Genomic DNA, 17,992 nt, shown 5'->3' on the forward strand with positions numbered 1-17,992 from the left:
TTTGAGATGATTAATATTCCAATTACCCTGATTTAATCACTACACACAATATATATGTGTGTATCAAAACATCACATGTGCCCCCAGAAATATGTACACCTCAAAAAATGTTTAAGAACCATGCAAAAGCCGGGCTCAGTGGCTCAGCCTGTAATCCCGTGCTTTGGGAGGCTAAGGTGAGTGGATTGCCTGAGCCCACAGGTTCGAGACCCGCCTGGGCAATCCGGTGAGACCTCATGTCTACACTAAATCAAAAAATTAGCCAGGCTTGGTAGTGCACGCCTGTAGTTCCAGCTACTTGGAAGGCTGAGGCGGAAGGATTGCCGGAGTCCAGCAGGTCGAGGCTGCGGTGGCCGGAAGCGTGCCAGTGCACTCCAGTCTGGGCGACAGTATGACTCCAACTCAAAAAAAAAAAAGAACAATGCAAATAGTCATGACCCAGTTTCATTATCTACATTATCTCAGTTTTACACTACACAAGTTAAAATGGAGAATCAAGTATGGTCCTTTTTCTTAGATCACAGGTTGGAGCTAAAAAGGAAAAAAAAAAAAAGTCTCATGTTACAAAAAGGTATGTTTTTGCCATTATTTCTTTTCAAAGCAATAGTCTAAAATTCACTACAGTGGGGGCCTAAGTACTAAACTATGTATGAAGTCAGGGTGAATCACTAAACCAGGCTACTTCATTATCTCCTCACTATGGAGTTTTGTTTTCTCTCACTATGAGTTCAGTTATAAGTTACTGTTCTTATATCTCAAAAAGTCTATGAAATGTCCCATTTGCAAAAATCTATGATCACATCTCTCACAAAAGTCAACAGTTTAAGGCAGGGTTTCTCAGCCTTGGCTGCTTAATGAACTCACCCAAAAGGGCTCACATCATATTCTATTAAATCAGAATCTCTGCGAACAAGGTCTGGCACTGAGAGCTTCTAAAATGCTATGAAAGTAATTCGGTATACTACTGCATAAAGAATAGCAAAGTTGGAAGTATAAAATCAACACAGGTTGGGCACAGTGGTTTAAACCTGTAATCCCAGAAGGCCAAAGCGGGAGGATCCCTTGAGCCCAGGAGTTCAAGGACAATATAGCAAGACCTTGTCTCTACAAAATAAAAAATAAAAATTAGCTGTATATGGTGGTACACGCCTGTAGTCTCATTTACTTGAAAGGCTGAGTTGGGAGGATCGTATGAGCCGAGGAGGTCGAAGCTACAGTAAGCCATGATCATGCCACTGCACTTCAGCCTGGGCAACAGAATGAGACCCCGACTCAAAAAAAAAAAAAAAATCAACAGAAAAAAGTTACATTGTGACTTGGTTTTCCTCTAAAGGGACATCACTTTCTGACATAGCTAAAAAGGTAATCTATCTTCTTTTTTTTGAGTTGGAGTCTCACTCCATCGCCCAGACTGGAGTGCAGTGGCACGCTTCCAGCCACCGCAGCCTCGACCCACTGGGCTCCGGGGAGCCTTCTGCCTTAGCCTTCCGAGTAACTGGAATTACAGGCATGCACTACTATGTCCAGCTAATTTTTGATTTATGGTAGAGATGAGGTCTCACCAAGTTGCCCAGGCGGGTCTCAAACCCGCAGGCTCAGGCAATCCACTCACATCGGCCTCCCAAAGCAGGTTATCTACCTTCATTTCAAAGGTTCATAAATCAGAAGGAGAAAAGATAATGTGTATGCATCAGTAAAACTTATGACTTAATTAGCGCGGTGGCTCAAGCCTGTAATTCCCGCACTTTGGGAGGCTGAGGTGAGGGGACTGCCTGAGTTCACAGGTTCGAGAACAGCCTGGGCAACTTGGTGAGACCATATCTATGCAACAAATAAAAAAAACAGCAGGGCGAGGTAGCACGTGCCTGTAGATCCAGTTACTTGGTAGGCAGAGGCAGAAGGATAGCCTGAGCCCAGCAAGTCGACGCTGAGGTGGCTGTGAGCGTGCCCCTGCACTGCAGCCTGGGCGACGGAGTGAGACTTCAACTCAAACAAAAAACAAAACCTATTAAGATAAATATTATCTCCATCTTTCAGATATAGTCATCACAGCTTTATTTCAACAAATTCACAATTTCTATTTACAATTAATATCTAATGTGTACCTTTGTTCCAAGAAGAAAATAACTAATCTGGTTATTGCCTCTGTCCCGTCAAACTCTACAATAGTGGAAAATGGAAATCTCAAAGAAAAATTTAATTTTTCTACAAAATTATTACTTAAAATTATGTATCTTTTCAATACCATTTGCTGCCTCAACTTGCACTTTTCGTTACAAAACAAATCAGCCTGTTTTTGAAACCTGCCTAGTCCTAAAATCGCTTATTAAAAATACAAATGCAGGATCAAACCTGAATGAGAAACACTGTGTACAAAGGGAAATCAAGAGTCAACCTAGACATTTTCATCAAAGTATTGATATAACTTCTCTTGTGATAATTCTATTTATTTACTACAACAAATTACAAGGATTAAATTTTTTATATTAGTGTTTTTACAAATACATGAGTTGATACATGTTCATTAAGTACAATTTAGAATATTTTAAAAAGCCTAAGAAGCAAATTACCCACCACTGTTAAATTAGCATTTTGATATCTTTAATACTCATATTTTAAGGAGGCTGAGGTGAGTGAACTGCCTGAGCCCGCGGGTTCGAGACCCGCCTGGGCAGCGAGACCTCATCTCTACAATAAAACAAAAAATCAGCTGGGCGTGGTAGCGCATGCCTGTAATTCCAGCTACTTGGAAGGCTGAGGCGAAAGGATCGCCAGAGCCCAGCAGGCGAGGCTGCGGTGGCCAGGAGCAGCCACTGCACTCCAGTCTGGGCGACAGAGTGAGACTCCAACTCAAAAAAAAAAAAAAAATTTTACTAGAAAATTTCAAGGCCGGGTTCAGTGGCTCAGTCAGTAATCTCAGCACTATAGGAGGCTAGTGGATTGCCTGAGTCCACAGGTTCGAGACCAGCCTGGCCAACTTGGCCAGACCTCATCACTACAATAAATTTTTTAAAATTAGCCAGGCATTATAGTGTGTGCCTGTAGTTCCAGTGAGACTCCAACTCAAAAAAGAATAAAGAAAAATTAGTAAGTATGTTTCCAACACACAGAAGCTGCCAAAATTACTTGAGCTTCATAACTAACACCCATGTGAGTTGGAAAGCACACTTCAAACTCTCTCCACCAAGGAGCCTCTAAACTAAAGAGACCCTCCACAATATTACAATTAAAACTACATTTCAGGCAGATGCTGTCAAAATAGGCAAGTTTATGAAACCTAGGAAAGTGGTGCTTGCTGGTTCTGGCCAGATGCTACTCCAGACTCAGAGATATCACCACGCAAAAGCATTGATGATGGCACCCCAGACCAAGCCTACAGCTATGCTCTAAAGTGGTTAGAACTGACCGCTCTCCTTGCAGTGCAGCTGTCATGGGCAAGAAATACCAAGAGGTCAAAGATCAAGTATTTTGTGCAAGTTTATACTACAATCACCTCATGCCCACAAGGTACTCTGTGGTATCCCCTTGGACAAAACTTCTGTCAACAAGGATGTTTTTCAGAGACCCTGCTCTTAAACACAAAGCACAATGAAAAGCTAAGGCCAAGTTTGAAGAGATTCAAGATACACAAGAACAAGTGGTTGTTCCAGAAGCTGTGGTTTTAGATGTTTTATTTCAGTCTTTAAAAACTTTTTTTCCCAGCCAGTCACGGTGGCACAGGCTTATAATCCCAGTACTTTGGGAGGCAGAGGTGAGAGGACTACCTGAGCCCACAGGTTCAAGACCAGTCTTGAGCTGGCAACTTGCAAAGTACTGGCAACTTGGCAAGACCTCATTTCTACAATAAATCAAAAAAGTAGCCGAGTGTGGTGGCGTGTGCCTGAAGTCCCAGCTACTTGGAAGGCTGAGGCGGAAGGATCACCTGAGCCCAGGAGGTGGAGGCTGCAGTGGCTGTGAGCGTGCCACTGCATCCCAGCCTGGGCAACAGAGTGAGACTCCAACTCAAAAACAACAACAACAAAAAAAACCACACTTTTTTTTCTAAACTGTATTTTAGGGCAATGTTTTTTAAAAAGTTGATGCAAGATGGAGAAGCCATAGTCTTAAGAGTTAAATTCAATAAGACCAACATATTGGACAACTTATCAATAAGTTTAAATCTCGTGAAGCTTTGAGCCATACCAAGAGCTCTGCACTTCTGCTAATGGCAAGCTAGGTATCAAATACAATGGATTAAGGATATCACAAATTCTCTCGTACTTTATTAAGTAGGAACTAACCCCCTTTATCCAGAACCTAGCTAGGCTCAATGACTATTTTGAGGTTTGGTTTTTTTTTTTTGAGCCGGGTGTCACTCTGTCACCCAGGCTGGAGTGCAGTGGCATGATCACAGCTCACCATAGCTCCCACTTCCTGGGCTCAGGTCATTCTTCATCCTCAGGCTCCCAAGTAGCTGAGACTACAGACATGTGCCACCACGCCTGGCTAAATCTTTTTATTTTTTTGTAAAGATGAGATCTCACTATGTTGCCCAGGCTGGTCTCAAACTTCTGGGCTCAAGCAATCCTCCTGCCTCGGCCTCCCAAAGTGCTGGGATTACAGGCATGAGCCACAGTATCCAGACTTATCGGAATAATTTTAAAAACTGATTTTGTCATCTGAAGCCATTTGAGAGGATGCAGGTCAACAGTCTCAGCTGAGCCCCTAGTCAAAAGCCAGCACCAACTGGAGCCACATGCTGCATTACTCTGATCTACCAACTTACTGGTTTCTCCTCCAATCACAGAAAACTAGCATTCAGTTCACAGTCCTCTCTCAATATCAAATACCACTTCCCTCTATCAATAAATTATCAACTGAATGACCACCTATACAAGCCAAACACTGGAAACACAATAGTGAGTAACAGACATGGATCACATTGTCTAATGGGAAATGACAGACTGTCATCTTGGATACTGCAATCTGGGAGACCTACCCAATACCCAGGTTACACAATTCTTCAACTCCAGTAACTTTTATCTCCTTTTCCCTTCAGTTAAAAATGGTAAATCCTGGACCTTGTCATAACCTGAAACAGCAATCCTAAATGCCTATACCTCAATTACTCAGACTTACAATCACATGTTTCTCAAGTATAACTCCTCCTCTACTCATTTCCCAGTCTACTCAGACCACACCATAGGGTCCATCCTGGATCCTATATCCACAGCTTCTCATTCCTCTACCATACTTTTTAGCCATTCATTCATCTTTTTAGATGAATACTGAAGAACAGTTACTGACATGACTATGCTTATTAGTAGAACTATAAAATCATTGTCCTCTCCTAACTAACCCCTCGTGCCTACTACCAACTCCATATGTATTCCATCTGCCCTCTATTACTCATTTTCTTCTCAGGGGTCCTTAAACGACAACTTGCATCATTAATCTTTGTTTTTCCTCAATCAGCAATCTCTGTTTGTAGAACAGACCATATTCCTGTTCACAATTATTCACCTCCACCCTTAACTATAAAATAATTATACAACCTTGCTCATTACTATGTGCCTTGCCTGCCTCTGACGGGAGATACTCCTGTCTCACTTACTAACTATGACCTTATTCAAGTGACTTGTTTCACCAATGTAATATGGACAAGCAATTACAGCATCCAAGTAGAAGCTTCTAATGGGATTATAAAATTCAATCTAGTCTATCACTTTTCCCCTACGATGAGACTGGGCATATCCAACATACAGACTGCTCCTTCAACCTTGGTCCTAGGATGAAAAAATACACAAAGCAAAGTTATAGCCATAGACAAGTACAAGAAATAAATATTTGTTGGTACGAACTGCTAAGATGTTTGAGGTTGTTACAATGCAAAACAGAATAATACAAGTCATAATTCCCTTTTAAAGTGCATAATCTAATAGTTTTTAGTATAGTCAAAGAATTGTGAAACCATGACTCACTGAATAGCTTCCTAGGTATACACAAGATAATTGAAAACATATTGGCCGGGCTTGGTGGCTCAACCTGTAATCCCAGCACTTTGGGAGGCTGAGGTGAGTGGATTGCCTGAGACCGCGGGTTCAAGACCCACCTAGGCAACTCGGCGAGACCTCATCTCTACAATAAATCAAAAATTAGCTGGGCGTGGTAGTGCATGCCTGTAGCTCCAGCTACTTGGAAGGCTGAGACGGAAGGATCACCGGAGCCCAGCAGGTTGAGGCTGCGGTGGCCGGGAGCGGCCACTGCACTCCAGTCTGGGTGACAGAGTGAGAATCCAACTCAAAAATAAAATAAAATAAAATAAATGAATAAATAAATAAATCCTGCTTTCTAAAAAAATTTTTTTAATTAAATTTTTTAAAAAATTTCAGAAAACACTAGGGTACAGCTGGCAAAAAGCAGAATAATTCATTTAAAATTTCTTAATACCTGATTGGGTGTGGTGGCTCATGCCTATAATCCCAGTACTTTAGGAGGTTGAGGAGGGAGAATCGCTTGAGCCCAGAAGTCTGAGACAAGCTGGGGCAACACAGCAAGACCTCATTGCTACAAAAAAAATCAAAACGATTAGCTGGGCATGGTGGCATGCACCTGTAGTCCTAGCTACTCAGGAGGCTGAGGCAAAAGGACCACCTAAACCCAGGAGTTGGAGGCTGCAGTGAGCAATGATCATGCCACTGCACTTCAGTCTGGGTGACAGAAACCCCCAACTTAAAAAAAAAAAAAGAAAAAAAAGAGTAGATATTTACACTGAGAACTCATTACATACCAGTAATTGATTAAAAACAATGAAATAAATTAGGACAAACAACTAATCTGAAAACAGCACTTGTACTTTCAGGTCAAAAAGATAAACTGAAGTTTAAAAATACTGAAAAAGTAAAGGTAGTTATCCAGGTTCTGGTTATTAGTCACTTAAAACAGTTGAAAGTTGGATACTAGATGTTCAACATTCAAAGAGGTAACTCTACTAAATAATTCTAATGGGTTGAAACCAGTAAGCTGAGTTAAGGGGAATACATCTTCAGTAAATATTGAAGTCCACAAGTGCACATTTTTTCACTGTGGGTCAAATGGAAATAAAATGTTACTATGATTTCCCCTCAAATTTCATTAGGCTTTAATACTCTAGGTAACTTGTTTACACCAAGGGGTAACACAAGGGATCATTGTGGTGATGAATACTGTTTTGGGGGGTGGTTACATTCATTTATATATGTGATAAAACTTCATGAAACTACACACACACACACACACACACACACACACACACACGTGCACATAAATCTGTGACAGGGCACAGTGGCTCACACCTGTAATCTCAACACTTTGGAAGGCCAAGGTGAGAGGATCTCTTGAGTACAGGAGTTCAAGACCAGCCTGGGCAACATAACAAGACCTCATCTCCACAAAAAAATTTTGAAAATTAGCCAGCTGTGGTGGCGCCTGCCTGTAGTCCCAGTTACTCAGGAGACTGAGGTGGAAGGATCACCTGAGCCCAAAAGGTGGAGACTGCAGTGAGCCATGATAGTTTCACTGCACTCCAGTCTAGGTAACAGTGAGAGAGAGAGAAAAAAAGGAAGGGAAAGAAAGAGAAAGAAAGAAAGAAAGAAAGAAAGAAAGAAAGAAAGAAAGAAAGAAAGAAAGAAAGAAAGAGAAAAAGAAAGAAACCAAGCTAGCTAGCTAGCTGATGATATCTGAATAAGGTCTGTGGATTGTACAGTATCAATTTCTGGGGTTAAAATAAAGCACTATATTGATACATATATATTCTAGATATAATGATATTACTTATGGTCAGATAAGATGTTACTACTGGGGAAAACTGAATGAAGGACACCTTGGGTGCCTCTGCAACTTTATGTGAATCAATATTTATTTCAATATGGAAAGCTTTTTTTAAAGAGCAAACTGATAAAAAATAAGCATTCCCCAAAATTTCAGTACCTGAAAAATGTTTTTAAAATGGAGACATTTCATGCTCTAGATTAAACAAAGGAATTAACAATAACAGTTCTCAAACTTGAAGTTTACTTAAATCCAGTGACTGATGATATTAGGAGGTGAGGCCTTTAGTAGATCTTTTATATTTTTAAATTAAACTGAAAAAGGTACTTTCATTTCCAAATGTCCACGATAGTCATGAGGTTTCAGTGAAAATCATGTACAACTTACAAAGTAAGAGATACATTTAGGCATACCCAGCTTAAGAATGTCAGCTTGGCGAGACCTCATCTCTACAATAAATCAAAAATCAGCCAGGATGTGGTAGTGCGCACCTGTAGTTCCAGCTACTTGGAAGGCTGAGGCGGAAGGATCGCTGGAGCCCAGCAGTCGCGGCTGCGGTGACCGGGAGCGGCCACTGCACTCCAGTCTGGGCGACAGAGTGAGACTCCAACTCAAAAAAAAAAAGGGTCGCGTGCCATCGCGTGCAGTTGTACGCCAACTCACGAAATCTCCAGACATCCCACATTTTCCCGCGCTGTCCGCCCTGTCTTCGCCGCCGCTCGAAGCCAGGGCGCCTGGGCCTTTTGGGACGCGCGGCCTCTTGGAGGCGGATGACTGCGCTTCCTGGTTCCCACCAGCCAGCACCCCCTTCTCCTGCAGCTCTCTGACCCGCGCCCCCGATGGGCTCCCGCTATCCAGAGGCTGAGGATATCCCTGGGGGACTTGCCTGTGACCTGCAGAATGAGTTTCCCATGTATTGTCGTGGAGTCTGGAACCAAGGCAGAGGTCTAACTAGGCACCGCCAACTAAATGAGCGAGCTGTGAAATCGGCCCTAACCCCCAGGAGACAGAGAGGAGGCCATTGCGTACAGAAGGGCCTGTGAGAGGTGTTTCCGTCCTGCCAGGAAGCAGCTGGACTGTGCTGCTTTTGAGGAGTATCATGTGGCTGTGCTCAGTGGATGAGAGATGTACTCAGGAAGAACGTGGGTTGCGAGGTCCCAGGAACAGACTTCTGGATCCGCTGAAGTGGCCATATGCCCAGCTGAAGAGCTGCTTTTCCCTATACTTGCAAGAGTCCTGGTCAGTAAGATGTGAGCCAACTTGCAGGACAGGTCTCCATGAATCAAAGGTCTCTACAGCTGGGAAAGCTTACATGCAGTCTTTCCTAAGTCTGTCTTGCCGTGATACATTTGTTTTACAACTCTCTCATCTAAACCTAGCACCAAGTCCTCTAGAATCCACATCCTAAGGAAAAGAATGTGAGGTTGAACCTGCTGCTATCATCTTGACACCACCATAGAAGAGCCTGTTGGAGACCGAAGCCATCCCAGGGGAAACAGGAATGAAAGGAAAAGAGAAATTGAGCCCTCAAAGCTTCATCGGAGCCCCTGAGGCCAAATGCAGCCTGAAATTGGAGCTGCTCGTGGATGTTCCAGTTGTATGAGCTACAAATTCTCCTTTTTTGCTGTCTCTAATTTAACTGGGTTTTTGTGACTTGCACTTGAAGAACTAGTCCTTGCTGGTATCTGAGCTGAAGAGACGAAGAGAGCAGGAGAAACAGCAAAGGCCTGGACTTCAATGAGCCCCAACTCCACTCCTGACTATCTGTTTGGTCTTTTGCAGTTCATCATTTCTAGGTCTCATGTGCAAAATGGAGAGATCACCCAGGCCACCCATTCCATGGCTGAAAGTCTATACATTTTATCACCATGTTCAACATTTTATAGGAGTTTCCTTGATTGAAAGCATCTAGAATGAAAGGCTTGTAAATGTCTTTGGATATTACAGTATCGGTGTCTATCCATCATCCTTTCCTGAACATGGCAACTCACTTTTACTTTGGGGACCTGCTATTCCTCCATTTCACATGCCCTCAGTGCTAGTCAGAAGCTTCCCTCCTGGGCCTTACTCCAAAGGGAATGGTCATGTAACCTAAGGGAGGCTTATCAGACTCTCCTGAGAAACTGAGTCTTGATTAAAGACTTGAGAAGAAGCCTGTAATCCCACACCTTTGGGAAGCTGAGGTGAGTGGATTGCCTGAGCCCGTGGGTTTGAGACCCGCCTGGGCAGGCGAGACCTCATCTCTACAATAAATAAAAAAATTAGCTGGGCGTGGTAGCACGCGCCTGTAGTTCCGGCTACTCGGAAGGCTGAGGCGGAAGGATCGCCGGAACCCAGCAGGTCGAGGCTGAGGTCTGGGCGACAGTGAGACTCCAACTCAAAAAAATAAAATAAAAATAAAAAATAAATAAAGACTTGAGAAGACAGAAAGTGGAGCCAAGATGTCCCCAGTGGTGAGGCCTGAGGAGATTGTCCACGATTGTTGATACATTCCTGCTCTTAAGTTTCTTGGGGCTAGACATGGTCTGTAATCCCAGTGACCTGGTAGGCTGAGATGGGAGGATCACTTGAGCCCAGGAGTCAGAGGCTGCAGTGTGCCACGATAGTGCCACTATATTTGAGCCTGGGTGATAGAAGGAGACCCTGTAAAGGTTCTTGGGCCACGGTGGCCCAGGCTGGTTGTACAGCTCTTTCTTCTACCGGCAGCCTGTTTTGGCTCAAGATAGCCAGGGCTTGTTTCTGTGATTTACACTGTCAAACCCTGTAGATGCATTCCAACAGGTCTAGGATAGGCACTGTCACTTTACATGAATGGCATGTTTTGCAAAAATGTGGATAATTTTAGGCTAATCCTGAAAAAAAAAAGAATGTGGCAGAATAAACGAAGTGCTGCAAGGCAGTAAAACAACTTCAAGGCATAGATCCCTGCACTGTGACTGTGTAAGAGAAACAAAGACACTTATGGACATGTTAAAGGAGAACACTTTCATGACACTGCAAATCACCATTATTTAAGATTATTGCCTGGGTCACTCATTTTCAGCTAAACTGTCTCCAGACAATTTAATTTCTAGCTCTAAGTCATATCTTCACTCCTTTTTCTTAAACCTCTAATTTCAAGAATACTCAGTAAGTAGGATAAGGACTGCTTATACACAAATGCACTGAAAAAATTATCCATTAAAAAAAAGAAAAGAGCATCACACAGTATTCACACATTAAAGATTTAAATGTAAAACAACGGGGGGGGGTGGTAAACCTCTGGTAGAAAGCTTTTGTATGCATGATAAAGACAAAAAATGATAAAATAAAAAGCAGCCAATCTGAAAACATAAAAACTTTAAACTTCATATGGTATACATAATATGAACAAAATTTAAGTTAATATGTGGGGGTAAGTAGTTACAACAGGTATCACACATAGATAAAAACCTTAATGTTTTAAAATAAAAATTTTAAATAAAAAATACACATCATTTTTTCATTAGTCAAACCAATTTCCCCCTCAGAAGCACAAAATTGTATTATTTTAATTAATTAATTACCAGCATTTACTAAACAATACTACGTTTGTGCTAAGCACTTGCTGTGGTCTGAATGTTTGTGTCCCCACCCCTCAAATCCACATGTTGAAACCTAATTACCAGGAGGTGGAGCCTTTGGTAGGCTATAAGCCACGAGCACAGAGCCCTCGGGAATATTAATGCCTCTATAAAAGAGGCTCCAGAGGGTTGCCTTGCCACTTTCACCATGTGAGAACACAGTGAGAATGGTGCCATCTATGAACCAGGAAATGAGCCCTCATCAGACACCAAATCTGCTGGTGCCTTGGCTTGAATTTCCAGCCTCCAGAATTATGAGAAATAAATGTTTGTTGTTTATAAGCTACCCAGTCTATGGGTAACAGCCAAACAGACCAAGATAGCACTTTACAAATATGTGAAGTAGATACCACAATGATATTCAATGAACTAAAATAAAAGGTAGAGTATCCTGTTTTATGTAAGATGTTTCTACGATAACAAGGCAGATTATGGTGGCTTTAGTAAGTAACTCAACTTTTGTCTCTATTCATTGCCCCAACTCATTTCTTCTACAAATATATATATATAGGCATGAGCCTATATAGAAAAGAGGGAAGGCCGGGCGCATTGGCTCACGCCTATAATCCCAGCACTTTGGGAGGCCAAGGTGAGAGGACTGCCTGAGCCCAAGGGTTCGAGACCAGCCTGGGAAACTTGATGAGACCTCATCTCTACAATAAATCAAAAAATTAGCCAGGTGTGGTGGCGCATGCCTGTAGTTCCAGCTACTTGGAAGGCTGAGGCGGAAGGATTGCCTGAGCCCAGAAGGTCGAGGGTGCGGTGGCTGGGAGCCTGCCACTGCACTCCAGCCTGGGTGACAGACTGAGACTCCAACTCAAAAAAAAAAAAAGAAAGAAAGAAAAGAAAAGAGGGAAAAAACTTATTCATTAAAAACAGTAAAGTGAAAATAGTGACCAAACCATTCCCAGCTAAATCAGTGGTTCTCAATCTTTGGTTTTATAATAACGACTTGGAACACATATCTAAAATACAGATTCCTACTGCCAGGCATTCTGGTTTAGCAGGTCCTGACTGGGGGCCAAAGACCAGAATTTTACCCAGATGTCAGAATTTTTTTTTTTAATTTTAATATATCAAAATGATCACATCAGCTACAATTTTACTGCGCCAGGCACCATACTAGGTAATCTATATAAGCTATTCCATGTCGATTCTTATACGCAGCCCAATATCATAAATACTCTTATCTCTAACTGATGAGGATATGTGCTCTATGTCAATACAGCCAACACAGCTGAAGTCTGTGACTCCATTCTTTTAAATTTGCAGTATATCCTACTAGTGTTAACAGGATCCAGCAGAAATGATAAATCTATGGCCTAACCAAATATGAAAAGAAGGTGACGTGATCATCTCTCTGTGTGACCATAAGTCACGCAAAGGGCATGAGACCAGAAATGGTATCACAGAAATGTTTAGTAGTTTCTTGATTCACCACTACTAATACTGATGTACAGTTACAAGTGAAATCTTGATAATAACTGTCAAGACTTATCAGTGAAATGTGAGAATTTAATCACCCTGAGCAGCTAAAATGCAAAAAGTCACAAAGTGCTATAACTCCATCCACAGTAGTATTGATTACTGGTAACAGTAACTGTTTTCTATGAATACTGAAAGGACAGAGCCCAAAATGAAGTTTCTCTGGTTTCCTTGAGCTCATACACAACAATAATCCTTTCCCAGAGCCCTGGCAGAGTCATAAGACGTTAAGATTAACATCTTTGTCCTAAGAATTTGTCTTTCAGCTACTGGCCCTGCCATTCTCATCTATATGGCTGACGACCATCCATCCAGTCGTCAGAGAGGCGAGAAACAGACACCATCACCATGAGGTCAGCTCCTGTGAATGCTTGCCTGCCCCCATCCCTCTCCTAAAAGAAGTTTTAAAAACTCCTAGTCTCAAGCATTCGAGGACACACTTTCTTTAAGCCTCTGGTCCCCTCTCCAGTCTTGGAGAGGTAGATCCTCTCTCTCTCTCTTTCTGATCCCCTTTCTAAATAAATGTTCTTAATCTAATTTCCAGGCAATTCTTTGCCATTCCCACAGTATCGGCTCACTGACCTAACAAATAGTTAAAACAATCTACCTATACAGAATAGCTTAAATAAAAGAGTCTCTTCATGTGGAAGAGCCACTGTTTACCCAGCATTTTCCCTCCTTTGAGGCATCACTTCTTTCCAACACCAATCACATTATTCTGTCTGCCATAAGGACATGCAAGTGGCACACAGCCAGCACATCAGAGCTTCCCATACCAGACAAAACCAACTAGTCCACTAATGGGCATGCAATCCAAGCAAGTCCGCCTTTTCCTGGGATTTTCTACTTAAGAGAAGAAAACCTGTAAGAAAGAGAAAAACCTCATGAAGAAAGTCTGTGTGCAATGGAAAGAATAAAGGTCCCCAGTTCTTTTGGTCCCTGGAGATGCCCTGGTAGCTGCAGCTTTTCCTTCAATTCTGTTCCCTCCAGCAACCCATATAAGCTTACAAATATGTGTTGTGTAAGATGGTTTTACTGGATCTTAATCAATGACAACTAAGAATTCTATTACAAATTAAGGTAATCTAATGTACAGCAAGATGACTACTTTGCTAAGACGTAGATCTTAAATATTCCCACCACAAAAAAAGTGGGGTAACTATGTGAGGCGGTGAATGTTAACTAGCTTGATTGTAATGACCATTTCATAATGTATATCAAAACATCAAGTTGGCCATTGCCTTGCTAGACTCTGGTGTCACTAGGCTTCCCGGCTTTGGTTCCCTCCCCCACCTTGGGGAGATGAATCTTCTCTTTTTCTCTCTTTTACTTTTCTTGGGTTTTTTTTTTGAGTTGGAGTCTCACTCTGTCGCCTAGGCTGGAGAGTAGTGGCACGCTTATGGCCACCCCAGCATCGACTTGCTGGGCTCCAGCGATCCTTCCACCTCAGCTTTCCAAGTAGCCGGAACTACAGGTATGCACTACCACACCTGGCTAATTTTTTATTTATTGTAGAGATGCGGTCTCGCCAAGTTGCCTGGGCTGATCTCAAACCTGAGGGCTGAGGCAATTCACTCACCTCGGCCTCCCAAACTGCTGGGATTAGAGGCTGAGCCTGACCTCATTTACTTTTAAATAAACTATATTTTCTAATCTAAACACACACAAAAAAATCAAGTTGTATGCAGTAAATACATACAATTTTTAATTGTCAAGTATACTCCAATGAAGCTGAAATAAATCATGTAAAGTAAGTATTATCAGCAGTTTTTCTTTTCTGAGAAACTCATCCATGGCTAAGTTTTTCTGACATGATTCTTTCTTTTTTCTTCTCTTCTTTCTCTAATAAACTTTGTTTTCTTTCCTTTTTTTTTTTTTAAAGTATTATCTACATTTTACAGGTGAGGAAATTTTTTTGAGTGGGAGTCTTACTGTTACCCAAGTTGGAGTGCAGTGGCACACTCGCAACCACCACAGTCTCGACCTCCTGGGCTCAGGCGATCCTTCCACCTCAGTCATACCTCAGCCAGGCAATCCTCTGCCTCTGCCTCCAAAAGTGCTGGTATTATAGGCGTGAGCCACCGTGCCCAGCAAGTGAGGAAATTAAAGCACAAAGAAATGACATAATTTGGTCAAGGTCTCACATCAACCAGAGCCAAACACAGGTTTGTGACTCTAAGATCCATGCATTTTCTGATTACTAAAATAATGGCTTCAAACAGAATTGCATTAATGGATAAGAGATTTCACTGAAAAGTTACTCCTGTCACTTTAAAGTCCTTACTTCAAGGACTTGGAATGAACTATCCAAGTATTTTATTGTCATGGAATTCCATGCAATACTTTTTATATGATTTCACTAATGGAACCTATTGGGTATGAGCCAACACTTCATGCTTTAAATGAAAGAGAGAAATAATAGTTCTAATCTTTCAGATAGTATGGTGTTAACAAAGAATGAATGAAGTGATACCCAAGTCATATGAAAAGAGAAAGATGTTATCTTGCTTCACAGACCCACTGCCCACTGAGTCAAATATCTAGACTAGGCCCTTATCTTTCTTTATATAAAGGGCTCTTGTACAACAATTAAAGGATATATAGTTTCCAATCCTAGTCCAATTACTAATGTTGTTTGGACCTTGGCCAAATGATTTGTACAGAGAAAGAAGTTAAGGATACCTAACCTACTTCATATCCCATGATAGTCAAAAAGTTTATTTAACTCTGAGATCTCACAAAGATATCATAAATAATAATATCCAAAATAAAGAGTCCTGCCAGGTGCAGTGGCTCAAGTCTGTGATCCCAGCACTTTGGGAGGCCGAGGCAAGAAAACTGCCTGAGCCCAGGGGTTGGAGACCAGCCTGGGCAACTTGGCGAGACCTCGTTTCTATAATAAATCAGAAAAATTAGACGACATGGTGGCACACGCCTGTAGTACCAGCTACTTGGAAGGCTGAGGTAGAAGGATCACCACTACCCAGCAGGTTAGCGCTGGAGTGTCCATGAGTGTGTCACTGACTCCAACCTGGGCAACAGAGTGAGACTCCAGCTCAAAAACAAAAAAAAATAAAGGTCCTGAGGTCTTAGGAATTTGCTTGAACTTAATCAAATCATACGGTAAAAATGTGACAATCTAGCTTTTGCATGATGTTTCTTCATATTTTTTCAAAGATTGCTACATCTTTGGTTTTAACTTAGATGTATGCCACATTTAAAATAAAGAATAAGTACTCAGAGGACCTATAAAAGTACAACATTTCAGCTGACTCGACTCTGACACATCAAACTTAAGATATTTATTAAAAGTGAGCTGGGTGCGGTGACTCACACCTGTAATCCTAGCATTTTGGGAGGTTGAGACAGGCAGATTGCTTGAGCCCAGGAGTTGGAGACCAGCTTGAGCAACGTAGTGAAATTGCCTCTTCCAACAATTAAAAAATTAGCCAGTGCGATGGCAAGCGCCCACAGTCCACTCTACTTGGGATGCAGAGGTGGAAGGATCACCTAAGCCCAGGAGGTCTAGGCAATGTTGAGCCGTGATCATCATGACCCTGCCGCTGCACTCCAGTCTGGGCGACAGAGTGAGATATCAACACGAAACAAACAAACAAAACTGAGGAACTTATTTTCTAAATAAATTAATTTTGTTAAAATATACTGGCCAAGAAAACACAATTTATAAAAATCTATCACAAAATAAAGTATCTGAGACCAAAGCACTGAATATTACCCTATCAAACTGAAATGCTAACATCATAGTCTAATTTCATTCAATATTTGATTAAAACGTTGCTTCCTTACAATTTTATCCAATAGAAATATAATTCATTTTCCATAATTGTAAATCCTTCACAATAATATAATTGGCCACAAACAGTTTAGCTTCCATCTGTCATTTTTCACGAGCTCATTCATGTCTTCTGTCACTGCCTCTACCAGGACAGATAACTGAGGGTTGATAAATCTAGCTGTGGAACTAGTTCTCCTTTTATGAATACAGAGTCCTGATGTGGTAGGAATTACCCCGATCACAGGGTAAAAACATGACAATTCAGCTTTTTCGTGATGCTCCTCTGCCCAAACTTCTCCCTTTTACTTTGGAATGACCGTCAATTCTCAGAATGATGTTCAACAACATTCTCCTAGATGTGGCCAGAGAGAAAAAGAGAAAAGAGGAGAACCCACAGCTTACAGCTGGCCTATGCTTCCTCCTCCTACCAACCTGATACTTTCCTACATCAAAGCACCACTGGCCTTAGTAGGGAGCACTTCAGGTAGTTCCTAGAGAGGAGTCCGTGTTTCAAGGCAGTGCAAACGCCCAGCCTGTTAAGCATTCACAAAACGCTGACAAAACCAATCTTATTTCCATTTAAATCTCATGTTGATTTCCCACTCTGGCAGTGATGTGTGTAAATCCACCCAAGCCATTATACTGCTTTTTAAATACTGATCTTTCAAGAATGATACCTCCATCCCATCCCGCAACTGATTCGAGCAGGAGAAGTAACGCTCGTTTTCCTTAATTTGCTGTACGTTTCAGGATAAGCCGAGGGTTTCCAAAGGAAAAATTCGCGGCCCGCATACATGCCAGGTCCAGACTTAACTAACCGTGGCTAATAATGAAAACCGTAAGGAGTTTCTCTGAGCCTACTCTGGCTCGGGAGGCTGCCCGATTTTTTAAATATTAAACTTTTTAAAGAAAACTGTGTAAAATTAGACGCCCTTTTCAGGAGAACACCCCCCCCCACACACACACACACACACACACAACACTGAACTAGGGCGCCAGCCTGATGTTTCAATATCTCAACTTGAACTCCATGGAAACCAGAGGGAATTCCTACCAGCCAGACAGCAATAAAGCTTCTGTGGGCACCTCTTATTGTCAACGAATCTTTTTTTTTTTTTTTAGTTGAAAATTAATCGTTAACTGCCCTAAAGAGCGCACAGGACCGGGTCAGAAGAGAAGCACAGAAAGTGCGGTCGCAGAGGGGCGGGAGCACGCCGGGTGGCCCCGGCAGGAGGGAAAGGAGGGAAATGAGTGAGGGGGTCAGAGTCGGCGGCAAAGGGGCGGGCGGAGCGGCGGGAGGCGCGGGCCGGACCCGCGGGCA

The 17,992-nt window shown here is 42.1% G+C and overlaps 1 protein-coding gene across 1 annotated transcript in view; it reads right to left on the reverse strand.

Annotated features, from left to right (window-relative positions):
* The window catches only part of LOC103259692 (glucoside xylosyltransferase 1), a 64,168-nt gene extending 46,701 nt beyond the window's left edge, over positions 1 to 17,467 (reverse strand). Inside the window, exons 1-3 of the mRNA XM_021711973.1 lie at positions 17,349 to 17,467; positions 8,452 to 8,716; positions 865 to 932 (exon numbers count right to left, since the gene is read on the reverse strand). Coding sequence (XP_021567648.1) covers positions 865 to 932; positions 8,452 to 8,716; positions 17,349 to 17,467 — 452 coding nt within the window. The remainder of the gene's footprint in view (positions 1 to 864; positions 933 to 8,451; positions 8,717 to 17,348) is intronic.
* Positions 17,468 to 17,992: the final 525 nt, after the last annotated feature.

This window comes from Carlito syrichta, unplaced genomic scaffold (genome assembly GCF_000164805.1).
Source record: "Carlito syrichta isolate Samal-C Ts95f unplaced genomic scaffold, Tarsius_syrichta-2.0.1 Scaffold302956, whole genome shotgun sequence".
Classification (NCBI taxonomy): domain Eukaryota; kingdom Metazoa; phylum Chordata; class Mammalia; order Primates; family Tarsiidae; genus Carlito; species Carlito syrichta.